This window comes from Grampus griseus (genome assembly GCF_964374135.1).
Source record: "Grampus griseus genome assembly, chromosome: 7".
NCBI lineage: Eukaryota > Metazoa > Chordata > Mammalia > Artiodactyla > Delphinidae > Grampus > Grampus griseus.
The window spans coordinates 53430183-53444789 of NC_139001.1; the positions used below are offsets into that span (position 1 = coordinate 53430183).

The 14607-nt window shown below is 36.1% G+C and overlaps 1 protein-coding gene across 5 annotated transcripts in view; it reads left to right on the forward strand.

Moving 5' to 3' along the window:
• The first annotated feature begins 6441 nt into the window (after nt 1-6441).
• ZNF385B (zinc finger protein 385B) overlaps nt 6442-14607 on the forward strand; it is a 143513-nt gene continuing 135347 nt past the window's right edge. For 2 of the 5 annotated variants that reach the window (XM_082658460.1, XM_082658461.1), the window contains exon 1: nt 6487-6529. Coding sequence is in view for 2 of the 5 variants with exons in the window: in XM_082658470.1 (XP_082514596.1) it covers nt 6520-6529 (10 nt within the window). In the remaining 3 variants the exon portion in view is untranslated. Of the gene's footprint in view, nt 6530-14607 lie in introns of all 5 variants that reach the window. The other 3 variants (XM_082658470.1, XM_082658467.1, XM_082658469.1) reach the window with 3 other exon arrangements.

Sequence of the window (14607 nt, forward strand, 5' to 3'; positions counted from 1 at the left end):
TCCCTGGTGGCGCAGTGGTTGAGAGTCCGCCTACCGATGCAGGGGACACGGGTTTGTGCCCCAGTCCGGGAAGATCCCACATGCCACGGAGCAGCTGGGCCCGTGAACCATGGCCGCTGAGCCTGCGCGTCCGGAGCCTGTGCTCCGCAACGGGAGAGGCCACAACGGTGAGAGGCCCGCGTACCGCAAAAAAAAAAAAAAAAAAAAAAGGTTAAACTCACTTCTTTAATTTCATATTATTCAAAGGTAATGCCACATTGTTTTCAAGGGGTGTCTTTGGTTCCCAATATGTGGAGTTAGTTTCTTTCTTGAGACCATTATTAGAATTCAGATTGGATCTGTTATTCCATAACCCTTATGTTTGCTGGCATTCACTAGTGATGATGGTTGAGGCTTGCACTAAGGCAGACCACTAAACCTGGCCTAGGCTGGAAGGTTGGCACAAATGAAGACTCAGAGTCCATTTAGAGTTGTTTTCACTTACGGTTACTAATGAACGAACAAACAGTACAACAAATGTGAGATCGAGATACAGGTCAGTGGACACATTTTCTGATGCCTCCCTTCCTTGGGAGGCATATTCAAAGAGGTCAGTGCAGTCCACGCACCATGAGGAATCTGCCTACACAGAGCAGCCCAGAACTGGCGACCTTGTCTCACAGCCCATTAAGCTAGGAGAAGGGTGTCCATCTGTCACAAGAGAAGGAATTTCTATTCTAAGGAATCACCATTATTTACTCTATTTTTACTGAATCATCAAATGGCTACCATCATTCTTCAGAATGATATTTAAATTTCCAAAGAGACTGCTTTGCTCTCCCATGTCTATTTTACAGAATCCCTTGGTTGATCTAATCACTACTGGGATAGTTGTTTGTATTTTAATAAATGAGCTGATTTTGTCATCCAAAGTATTTATTGGGCACCCATTTTGGGAAAAACACTATACTGATAAGTAATGCCATAATATTTAAATAATGTAGAATCTCCTTTAACAGAGATATTTTAACAGAAAAAAAAGTTTAGGGAGAAAATAGTTCCATACAAAACTATGCAAAGTATTCCTATTCTTTAATTATTTGGGGAAAATATTAGGTAAAGAAGTTTCAAAAGAATCTGAGTTTTGCCCATGCTTTTAGCTGACTGAGTGTTTCTGGCAGTTAGTTGAAATCAAACATTTGCCTGTTGTATCTTTGATATGACAGCATGCAATATAAGCTTATCAGGAATTCTCACTTTGTTGCTATTAATTTTTTTTTTTTGCGTCTTCGGTTTTTTAAAATTTATTTATTTTATTTATTTTTATTTTTGGCAGCGTTGGGTCTTCGTTGCTGCATGCGGGCTTTCTCTACTTGTGGTGAGCGGGGCCTACTCTTCGTTGTGGTGCGCAGGCTTCTCACTGTAGTGGCTTCTCCTGTTGTGGAGCATGGGCTCTAGGCGTGTGGGCTTCAGTAGTTGTGGCACACCGGCTTAGTTGCTCCGCGGCATGTGGGATCATCCTGGGCCAGGGATCGAACCCGTGTCCCCTGCATTGGCAGGAGGATTCTTAACCACTGCGCCACCAGGGAAGCCTGATATTAATTTTTATTACTTTAAATACCTTGCATCCACATGAACCTGGCACTAAGATGTATAAAGGAGTGAATACCTTAAGTTTTTTCAAATCAGAAAATCTGAATTTAGTCTCAGCTTTGAAACTCAGACAGCATAGTGTTGAGCAAGTCCCTTAGCCTTCCTAGGACTCAGTTTCTAAATCCATAAAGTGGGTATTTTTTAACCACAAACAAGATTACCGGTAATTAGATCACTCAAGAGATTCTATAGAAGATAGACATATAACAGCAAGGCAGTTGGCTGGAAAAATCAAATACCATCTGTTACTCAAAATGTTTTAAATACTCATTCATTCCTATGGAGGTGTTCTATTACCTGTTAAAACACACACACACATGCGGTGCTTGCTAATACAATTATTAAAACATTCTTTTACTCATTTATTTTCTACCTTTTGTCAAATAATGTGCTTTCCCATAATCAGGATTAAACAATGATTCCTCATATATTTCAGAATTCTTCACAACTGTATTCTCAGGAATCACTTCCTTCTTTACACTCTAAATATCAAAAGCATTTAATATAAAAATCTGTTGCTTATAGCAATATGTCCTACTAATTTATTAAAAGAATGAGTACCAAAACACATGTATTTTTTTTCAAAATAAAGGTTGTGAACCATAAGAATTAGTAAACTCTTTTTAGAAGAATAAGCACTAATTCTAAGACTAATTTTTCAAAGTACCAAACAAATAGATATTAGAAGATATCAGTTGTTATGCAGACAAAACCTTAATTATATCAAATTTATTATGGCATTTTTTACAATTTGATGATATTTTTAGAATCCAAATTCAAGACTATGGTAATGTGCAATATCATGTGCACATTCCCACACACCCCCGTTTTTTATTTTTAATAAACACATACTAGAATATTTCAGGTTGTATACATTGTAAATGAACTTTATCTTTGACATATTTAAATATATCAAAAGATTTTTTTCATCAAAGATCGGCTCTAACACGTTTTGGACACTTAAAACCAAAGTACATTAGAACCATGCCATGATGGGGAGAATATAGAACAAGGAAAATTCTTTGGTGAGCTCCAAATAATATAATTATATAATATAACAACTATAGTTATATAACAACTATTAGCATCTATAGCAACTATAGTTATATAACAACTATTAGTTATAGCAACTATAGTTATATAACAACTATTAGCATCTCTCATGAAAAACTCAGTCAATACTGCACCCAAGGTGGTATCACTCACCACAGTGGAGCAAGTGCAGACTACAGAACACATGAACTAGAGCCCCAGAATCTGCCATGGCAGAGGAGGCAGTTGAATAGTCTCAGGCATATCAAGAAAACAGGGTCACTTTAATGGATTTTAGGTTTGGCTGTACTCTTAAGATATCTTCTTGAAAGCATCTCAAGATTTACTAATATCATTTTGAGTTCTCAAAATTTTGAATTTATAGAATATCTTCTATCCTAAAGAATCTAATACAGAGGCACTTTACTAACCACATACTAGTTTGCAACAGGGTATACTGCAGTTACCATGGCAACTATATTATAAATCTTTCTTTTCACTAACTTGGAATTTTTTTTTAAGATTCTGTCTTTGGACTGACATTTTCAATGCTTGAGCTCTCGTGAAGATGATTTTTACCTCTTCACACTGTGAAAAGTTGAATTAATCTTTCCAAAGAGTTTTGTACATGTTGAATTTTTGTATCAGGATACTTCAGTTTAGAATTTGCAGTTCAAATCAAGAAAAAAAAAAAGTCTTATGAAGCAATCATGTTATGTAGTTTTTCCCCTAACTATAAGACATGAACATAACATAGACTTCATATTTTTCTCATGAAAAATTTCAATGTTCCCAAGCCACATTAAAATGCAAACTAGGGGCTTCCCTGGTGGTGCAGTGGTTGAGAGTCTGCCTGCCGATGCAGGGGACACAGGTTCGTGTCCCGGTCCGGGAAGATCCCACATGCCGCAGAGCGGCTGGGCCTGGGAGCCATGGCCGCTGAGCCTGTGTGTCCGGAGCCTGTGCTCTGCAATGGGAGAGGCCACAACAGTGAGAGGCCGCATACTGCAAAAAAAAAAAAAAAAAAAGCAAAATAAAATGGTATTAGGATTTAGTTTTTATCAATAGTACCCGTGAATTATCAGCATAAAAATATCTAGACATTAGTTGTGTGATAAGCTGAGATGGAGTGACCACGGGAAAAGTAATGGAGGAAACATGAAAGGCTAATAGAAGCTTAATTTCAAGAGTGTAGTGCTGACTTTTGCGAGGTAACTGTGAAGGATACCAATCAACTTTGCATTTTCGGTCATCAACATATTAAGCCATGTCAATATCCAACATAGGTGCTAATGTAAACATTTTATCTATAAAATACAAACATAGCAATATATACTTTATAGATATTGGCTACTACTGAACTGTGTTAGTGATGCTGCATCTTTTTTTGTGGTACGCGGGCCTCTCACTGCTGTGGCCTCTCCCGTTGCGGAGCACAGTCTCCGGACACGCAGGCTCAGCGGCCATGGCTCACGGGCCCAGCCGCTCCGCGGCATGTGGGATCTTCCCAGACCGGGGCACGAACCCGTGTCCCCTGCATTGGCAGGCGGACTCTCAACCACTGCGCCACCAGGGAAGCCCTGCATCTTTTAAGATGAGATGATGCACTAAACCCACCATAAAAATATAAATACCGCAATATAAATACTTGTATTGTATTATATATACAAGTAAATATAAATACTTGTATTGTATTATAAAAAATATAAATACAATACAAGAATAAAGAAAAAATCAAGAACAAGAACCAAGGGAAATAGTATGTTTCTGAAGAGATAGATTAGATACCTGGAAGTGGGATATTGCCATAATAAGTAATTGAAAATGTAGAAGTGGCTTTGGAATCAGGAAGTGGTTGGAGGCTGGAAGAATTTTTAGGAGCATGATAGAAAAGTCTTAGATTGCCTTGAACAGACCCTTAGTAGAAATATGGACATTAAAGATGCTGCTAATGGGGGTACAGTAAGAAGTGAGGAATATATTATTGAGAACTAGAAGAACTGAGATCTTTGTTACATAATGGTAAAGCTAAACGGAATTGTGTCCTTCAGTTATGTAAAAAACAGAACTTGTAAAAGATATGCTGGGATATCTTACTAAGGAGAATTCCAAGCAAAATGTTGAAGATGTGGCCTGTTTCTTGCTGCTTAGAGTAAAATGCAAGAAGAGAGATGTAAATTGAAAGAACTGTTAAACAAAAAGGAACCAGGGCATGATAACTTGGGAAATTCTCTGCCTATTCAGATGAGAAGAGATGCTAAAATTAAGAGATTGCCTTTGAAAGTGTGGCATATTAAAAAAAAAAAAGGCAAGGGTATGGCTGTACAAATCTTTGCCATCACTTTAAAAGACTGAAAGATCAGAGTGTTCGGTCGTAAGAGATTAAGGTTATGCCTCATAGATCTTCTCAACTAAATTAGAGGTCTTGTAGGAATCTGTGTGGCCCTCAGCCATCTCAAGAGCCAAAGGTAGAGAAGGGATTATCTCAAAAAAATTTGTGGATGTAGCTTCTTTCTAATGGGGAGCATTGCTGTGCCATCCACAAGAAACCCACAAAGTTCTAAGGACCCTAATATCAGGAGAGACACTAACAACTTGGATGGAAAGAAACAAGAGAGTACAAAATGAAAGGAGGCTATTGGACTCCAAAATTCTACTTACAGGAAGCAGGCTAATAAAACGACTCAGCTGCAGACATATGTTACTGTTCATGAAAAAGGGAGGATGACTCAGAGGGCAGAACCAATAATCCACAGGCCAGAGCTGAGAGCCTCTTGATAAGAGTCCACATCTTGATTTCGGCCTTGTCAGATCCTCAGCAGAGAATCCAGTCAAGCGCACTCAAGCTTCTTATGTATGGAACGATGAGATCACAAATGAGTGTTGTTCTAAGCGAATAAGTTTGTTGATAATTTGCTAGGTAGCAATAAAACCTAATACAGATTTTAATAACTAGATTCTCTAAAGAATTTAGTTCATGCAGTTCAAAAGAGAGAACAAAGTAGTTCCTAGAGATTTTTATATATGCTCCTAAACTGTTCGCAAAAGATTTGCTCTGAAAACATTTTTTTAAATGCTATATTATCTATATGGTTTCTATGGAAATGTAGTTTTTAAGCTTTCCAGGAAGGAATAAAGAAGGCTGATGCAGCTGTTAAACAACCCACAGTGTCCCCCATAGGGGCCTAACTATTTAAATAAAAAGGCCTAGGAAAGCCATTTTACTTTAAAAAGCCAAATTCTTTGTTACGCAAGTAGTAAGAAAAGATCAGGTACTTACAGGATGATTTTTCCTTTGAATCGTCCCAATTACAGATTTCAAAAAATTTTTAAATAATAGTTTTCACTTTTTATGATATAAGTTCTCTGTTCAGTGATTAATGTTAAATTAAATGAAGGTGAAAGTCAGGTTATTATTTTTCATTGACATTTATCTTATGCTTACATAAAATTTGTTTTATCATATTATCATAGATCCACAGCCCGCGAGTCATTTCTAACTTATAGTAAGAAGTCACCTGTATCACCTGAGACAGCGGCTTTGTATCACAGTTTGTATAAGATATTGCTGTCCTGAGATGAGAGTGCTACTTAACAAGCATTTTTTGGCATTGCATCTCCTCTTTAAATGAACTAGCTTCAAAAATACTAATGTCAAAAATAACATCAGCTTACAATGGGCTTGCAGCAATGATGGTAGTTTTAGTAACTGAATCAACCTTAGGCCGAGTGCCATTAGCTGGCTCAGGTCATATGTTAGGGTATTATTTTCTGTGACTTACACTTAGAACACTGGGGCTTAGATGTAGGCAGTCACAAAGAAGACTATGAACAATCTCTTCCCTGCTGTAACACATGCAAAAAGGTTGGTATTATAAAATGTATGTTGATGAGTTGACAATGACTAAATGAGCATAGCTGCCGTTTGAGAGCACTGGATCCTTTACATTAGCCTTGAGCATTGTTCATTAATGAAAACTGATGGAATTAACCACCTCTTATTCTAATACTTATTTAGATTTATTTGTGTTACTGCCAAATTAAGTTGAAATGAGAGCTGCTTAATAACAATAATAAATTAATCTAAACAAAATACTAACCTATACTAGTAGGCTAAGGGCTCAAAGGAAAATAAGGAGCAAGCACTCAGGCAGCAAAGTGACTTTTTTTTTTTTTGACCTTTGCTCTCTTCTAGTAAACAGTCTTATTTTCTTTGGTCTTTTTGTCCTTTTTTGCCAGCTTTTCCTTTTCAAAGTTAAAAGAAGTATGCCTGGTTGTCTTACTTCCACCCCTCCCTTTCCCATCATCACTTATGTGACCTGGAAGTGGAAATTGTAATTTGGAGAAGGTGACTACTACATGTGTGCTCTTTAACTTAATGACAGCAGAAAGATTATGAAGGAAGATGGCTATAACTAAGGTGATCATTTATCCCAGTTTGCTTGGGACAGTTCCAGTCTCTGCCTGTTAATAGCCTCTCCTTTTCAAAACTCTCCATTCTCAAAACTCTCCTGGTTTGAATGGTAAATTACGTAGTCACCCTAGTGTAACTAAGCTGGGCTAAAGAATGGTATAGAAAAATGTATGAACTTAAAAAGTGATGGTAGTTGAAATTTTGGGAGAACCAGGTTATGTTAGTGTCATATTAATAACAGCAAGGATGAATTGCCTTTCCTGACACTGGGGTCTCTGTGTACTCTACAGAACTTTATCGTTTAGAAGTGTTTTCAAATATTTAAGCAATTATTCTTGTTTATATGCAAGAAAATTGAACTACCCAGGTTCTTGTAGAATAAATGAGGGGATATTTTTCCATTCAATAATTTAAAAAATATTTCGAATAAAAATTCTTATTGAAATTATATTTTAGAAATATAAATGGAGTTTTAATAAAATGAATTCATGATGGATTTGTAAAAAAATTTTCAAGGACATTATTGTTGCTGATAATTTTAGGTAAAGAAAAAGTGTTTAAATGGAAAATATTTAAAATGCTCAGCAAACAGGATAAAATTAATAAAGTGGTGTCTTTTTCAGATAATTTAATATTCTTTTTCATATACAATTTCTGAAGGCTATTTTTTGTTATGCTTCAGTGTTTAATATAGTTTAAAGAAAATGTTTCTTGCCCCAGACCAGGTTTTCATTCCCATTGATAGCAAGTAATTCATTTTTATCATAATTTAAAGCAATATTAATATTTTGGAGAAATTTAATTGAATCCCAGACAAGTTATTTCCTTTGTCTCCCCTTCTAACAGTAACTATTTATGGTGGGTTGAATAAATAAAGCTCACTGCAAAGGCTTGGTTTTAGAATCCCCAAGTAGGTTGTAATAGACAGTACTCCCACTTGAAGATTCACAGTGTTTACTTATAATATACTTAATATAAGGTTTTAGGGAGTTTTCAGAAGGCATTAGAGCCTGCTACCAATAAAAAAGAAGACACGGAGGAGTAAAATATCTGGTGATTAGAGCTGCCAAAAAACCTTCCATAAGCAGTTTAGACAAACACCTTTCAATTAGAGCCAACATACTTTCAGATTAATATTTTGTTACCTTGTTAACATAATGCAACAACCCCATCTGGACCATGAAATGATAAGACATAATCCCAGAGTTTTATGGTATATTTTTATGTAAAAAAAATTATCCAGCAATCTTATAGGGTACTTTTGTTCAGTATTCATTTTCCCAGTTACTAAAGAGTAGCCCTTTGACAGGATGAAATTTGCTGTGGAATTCTGCTCTTGTAAGCATAACAGGGGGTTAATCACAATGTCATACTTTCATTCTCAGATTTTTAATGAGGTAGACTTACTGCCAACGTAAAGCATTCTATAAAAATGTGGAGCTCGTGTAATGGTCGTTTTGATTGAATTGTGTGTTTTAGCCATCCAGCTTACTGAGACTATTAAGTTACAGTGGCCAGTGCTATACTTATGAGTTAATAAAATGACAGTTATTTAAGGAAACAGTTCTTTTTTTTTTTCCCAAGGAGACATTATGTTTGCCTGTGTGAACAACTAGAGGAACAGGATGTAGAGATCTGCATGTTTTCCAGGAGATAATGAAAAAGGGAGGAAGAGCAGAGAAAGAGAGAGAGAGAGATCTGCCAGTCTCAGATTTGTCTCATTTTTAAGGGCATTCATAACTGTTTATTCCTCATAAATGGGATATACACAGGTTTCAGTGATTTAATTTTTGAAAAGATATTGTCCCTGCCCAATTTGTCATCTCAAAACATCGCAGTACTGCTAACACCACTACATTTTCTCATTATGGGCCATGAGACAGGCTCTGGGCCTTGTTTTCCATTGAGGATAAAGAAAATAAGCTGAGATTTAGAGTCCCTGGAGCAGAAGGGACCTTGGGGTCCAACTGACCTTATGGAATGGACCTGGAGGGAAACCTCAGGTTCAGCCTAACAGCTCTGACACTTGGTAAATCACTGAACGGCTCTGCCTGTGCCTCAATTTATCTATAGAGGACAACCCATACGTTCCATCATGTCCAATTTATGAGGACAAGAGAGAGAATCTGTGTGAACCCCAAGGGGAACATGTTCTTAGCGTTAAGTAGGCAGAGCGAGAGATAAGTCAAAGCAGAAGGAGAAGGGCCAGTTGCTTTACTCTCCACCCTAAAGCCCTAGCAGGTACTGAGATCACGGTTGTGTAGAACAGTCTTGAGGTGCTTCTAAGAAATTAGCCCTGCTTAGAAGGGATTAAGTTAAAGCTTCACTAGGGGAGCAACTTTCTAGGGATGATTAGTATACAGAGTCTTTTAGGAAGGTTTATAGGAAAAGTTTTAGCCAGGCCAATCCTCTGCATCCCACTCCGTTCTGACTGTCTCTTTGGGAGTCATATCCCCCAAAGCCCTTTAATTGCTGTCTATTTTCCCAGTCAACAAAGAATATGTTCTACTCAAAGTAAAACATCTAATAAAAATATTCACGTTTTGCCTTAATCCAAGAACCCTGGGGAAGCTGAAGAAATTTCATTTCGGAACCACACTATACAGATAATATAGAAAGGACTGAATGAGGATTTTTAATTGTGTGGAACAAATAGGAAATATACAGTAGAAAGAATAAAAAATACTAGCATAAAAAATTTCATATAAAAAAAAATTTCATATGATTACAAAAATAGTTTCTAAGAACTTGAATGTATATGATATGTGTGTGTGTATATAGGTATATACATACACATAAGTAAATATATACTTTATATTAAAAAGTATATATACTTTATATAAAATATATAAATATATACTTTATATATAATATTTTAATATAAAGTATATATTTATATTTTGTTTCTTCTGGGGAATGAGCCGCTTTGGGACTGAGATATTTTATCTTTGTTTCTTGGGTTTTTTAAATTTTATTTTGTTTATTTTTTTATACACAGGTCCTTATTAGTCATCAATTTTATACACATCAGTGTATACATGTCAACCCCAATCGCCCAATTCATCACACCACCACCAGCACCCCCCGCCGCCGCTTTACCCCCTTGGTGTCCATATATTTGTTCTCTACATCTGTGTCTCAATTTCTGCCCTGCAAACCACTTCATCTGTACCATTTTTCTAGGTTCCACATATATGCATTAATATACGATATTTGTTTTTCTCTTCCTGACTTACTTCACTTTGAATGACAGTCTCTAGATCCATCCACGTCTCAACAAATGACACAATTTCGTTCCTTTTTATGGTTGAGTAATATTCCATTGTATATATATACCACATCTTCTTTATCCATTCGTCTGTCGATGGGCATTTAGGTTGCTTCCATGACCTGGCTATTGTAAACAGTGCTGCAATGAACATTGGTGTCAATGTGTCTTTTTGAATTATGGTTTTCTCTGGGTATATGCCCAGTAGAGGGATTGCTGGATCATATGGTAATTCTATTTTTAGTTTTTTAAGAAACCTCCATACTGTTCTCCATAGTGGCTGTATCAATTTACATTCCCACCAACGCTACAAGAGGGTTCCCCTTTCTCCACACCCTCTCCAGCATTTGTTGTTTGTAGATATTCTGATGATGCCCATTCTAACTGGTGTGAGGTGATACCTCATTGTAGTTTTGATTGGCATTTCTCTAATAATTAGTGATGTTGAGCAGCTTTTCATGTGCTTCTTGGACATCTGTATGTCTTCTTTGGAAAAATGTCTATTTAGATCTTCTGTCCATTTTTGGATTGGGTTGTTTGTTTTCTAAATATTGAGCTGCATGAGCTGTTTATATATTTTGGAGATTAATCCTTTGTCCGTTGATTCATTTGCAAATATTTTCTCCCTCAATATTTCATTCTGAGGGTTGTCTTTTCGTCTTGTTCATGGTTTCCTTTGCTGTGCAAAAGCTTTCAAGTTTCATTAGGTCCCATTTGTTTAGTTTTGTTTTTATTTCCATTACTCTAGGAGGTGAATCAAAAAAGATCCTGCTGTGATTTATGTCAAAGAGTGTTCTTCCTATGTATTCCTCTAACAGTTTTATAGTGTCTGGTCTTACACTTAGGTCTCGAATCCATTTTGAGTTTATTTTTGTGTATGGTGTTAGGGAGTGTCCTAATTTCATTCTTTTACATGTAGCTGTCCAGTTTTCCCAGCACCACTTATTGAAAAGACTGTCTTTTCTCCATAGTATATCCTTGCCTCCTTTGTCATAGATTAGTTGACCATAGGTGCATGGGTTTATCTCTGGGCTTTCTATCTTGTTCCATTGATCTATGTTTCTGTTTTTGTGCCAGTACCATAGTCTCTTGATTACTGTAGCTTTGTAGTATAGTCTGAAGTCAGAGAGTCTGATTCCTCCAGCTCCGTTCTTTTCCCTCAAGACCGCTTTGGCTATTCAGGGACTTTTGTGTCTCCATACAAATTTTAAGACTTTTAGTTCTAGTTCTATAAAAAATGCCATTGGTAATTTATAGGGATTGCATTGAATCTGTAGATTGCCTTGGGTAGTACAGTCATTTTCACAATGTTGATCCTTCCAATCCAAGAACATGGTATATCTTTCCATCTGTTGATATCATCTTTAATTTCTTTCATCAGTGTCTTATAGTTTTCTGCATATAGGTCCTTTGTCTCCTTAGGTAGGTTTTTTCCTAGGTATTTTATTCTTTTTGTTGCAATGGTAAATCGGAGTGTTTCCTTAATTTCTCTTTCAGATTTTTCATCATTAGTGTATAGGACTGAAAGAGATTTCTGTGCATTAATTTCATATCCTGCAACTTTACCAAATTCATTGATTAGCTCTAGTAGTTTTCTGGTAGCATCTTTAGGATTCTCAATGTATAGTATCATGTTTTCTGCAAACAGTGACAGTTTTACTTCTTCTTTTCCAATTTGTATTCCTGTTATTTCTTTTTCTTCTCTGATTGCCGTGGCTAGGACTTCCAAAACTATGTTGAATAATAGTGGTGAGAGTGGACATCCTTGTATTGTTCCTGATCTTAGAGGAAATGGTTTCAGTGTTTCACCATTGGGAATGATGTTTGCTGTGGGTTTGTTATATATGGCCTTTATTATTTTGAGGTAGGTTCCCTCAATGCCCACTTTCTGGAGCGTTTTTATAAAAAATCAGTGTTGAATTTTGTCAAAAGTTTTTTCTGCATCTGTTGAGATTATCAGATGGTTTTTATTCTTCAGTTTGATAATATGGTTTATCACATTGATATATTTGCATATATTGAAGAATCCTTGCATCCCTGGGATAAATCCCACTTGATCATGGTGTATGATCCTTTTCATGTGTTGTCGGATTCTGTTTGCTAGTATTTTGTTGAGTATTTTTGCATCTATATTCATCAGTGATATTGGTCTGTAATTTTCTTTTCTTGTAGTATCTTTGTCTGGTTTTGGTATCAGGGTGATGGTGCCCTCATAGAATGAGTTTGGGAGTGTTCCTTCCTCTGCAATATTTTGGAAAAGTTTGAGAAGGATGGGGGTTAGCTCTTCTCTAAATGTTTGATAGAATTCACCTGTGAAGCCATCTGGTCTTAGACTTTTGTTTGTTGGAAGATTTTTCATCACAGTTTCAATTTCATTACTTGTGATTGGTCTGTTCATATTTTCTGTTTCTTCCTGGTTCAGTCTTGGAAGGTTATACCTTTCTAAGAATTTGTCCATTTCTTCCAGGTTTTCCATTTTATTGGCATAGAATTGCTAGTAGTAGTCTCAGGATGCTTTGTATTTCTGTGGTGTCTGTTGTAACTTCTCCTTTTTCATTTCTAATTTTATTGATTTGAGTCCTCTCCCTCTTCTTCTTGATGAGTCTGGCTAATGGTTTATCAATTTTGTTTATCTTCTCAAAGAACCAGCTTTTAGTTTTATTGATCTTTCCTTTTGTTTTCTTTGTTTCTATTTCATTTATTTCTGCTCTGATCTTTATGATTTCTTTCCTTCTGCTAAATTTGGGTTATGTTTGTTCTTCTTTCTCTAGTTTCTTTAGGTGTAAGGTTAGATTGTTTATTTGAGATTTTTCTTGTTTCTTGAGGTAGGCTTGTATGGCTATAAACTTCCCTCTTAGAACTGCTTTTGCTGCATCTCATAGGTTTTGGACTGTTGTGTTTTCATTGTCATTTGTCTGCAGGTATTTTCTGATTTCCTCTTTGATTTCTTCAGTGATCTGTTGGTTATTTCGTAACGTATTGTTTAGCCTCCATGTGTTTGTGTTTTTAATGTTTTTTTCCCTGTAATTCATTTCTAATCTCATAATGTTGTGGTCAGAAAAGATGCTTGATATGATTTCAATTTTCTTAAATTTACTGTGGCTTGATTTTTGACCCAAGATGTGATCTATCCTGGAGAATGTTCCGTGTGCACTTGAGAAGTGTAATCTGCTGTTTTTGGATAGAGTGTCCTATAAATATCAATTAGATCTATCTGGTCTATTGTGTCATTTAAAGCTTCTGTTTCCTTATTTATTTTCATTTTGGATGATCTGTCCATTGGTGTAAGTGAGATGTTAAAGTCCCCCACTATTATTGTGTTACTGTCGATTTCCTCTTTTCTAGCTGTTAGCAGTTGTCTTATGTATTGAGGTTCTCCTATGTTGGGTGCATCTATATTTATAATTGTTATATCTTCTTCTTTGATTGATCCCTTTATCATTATGTAGTGTCCTTCCTTTTCTCTTGTAACATTCTTTATTTTAAAGTCTATTTTATCTGATATGAGCATTGCTACTCCAGCTTTCTTTTGATTTCCATTGGCATGGAATATCTTTTTCCATCCCCTCACTTTCAGTCTGATGTTTCCCTAGGTCTGAAGTGGGTCTCTTGTAGACAGCATATAGATGGGTCTTGTTTCTGTATCCATTCAGCAAGCCTGTTTCTTTTGGTTGGAACATTTAATCCATTCACGTTTAAGGTAATTATCGATATGTATGTTCCTATTACCATTTTCTTAATTGTTTTGGGTTTGTTTTTGTAGGTCCTTTTCTTCTCTTGTGTTTCCCACTTAGAGAAGTTCCTTTAGCATTTGTTGTAGAGGTGGTTTGGTGGTGCTGAATTCTCTTAGCTTTTGCTTGTCTGTAAAACTTTTGATTTCTCCATCAAATCTGAATGAGATCTTTGCTGGGTAGAGTAATCTTGGTTGTAGGTTCTTCCCTTTCATCACTTTAAGTATATCATGCCACTGCCTTCTCACCTGTAGAGTTTCTGCTGAGAAATCAGCTGTTAAACTTATGGGAGTTCTCTTGTTTGTTATTTGTCATTTTTCCTTTGCTGCTTTCAATAATTTTTCTTTGTCTTTTAAGTTTTGCCAGTTTGATTACTATATGTCTCAGTGTGTTTCTCCTTAGTTTTATCCTGTATGAGATGCTCTACACTTCCTGGACTTGGGTGGCTATTTCCTTTCCCATGTTAGGTAAGTTTTCAACTATAATCTCTTCAAATATTTTCTTGGGTCCTTTCTCTCTTTCTTCTCCTT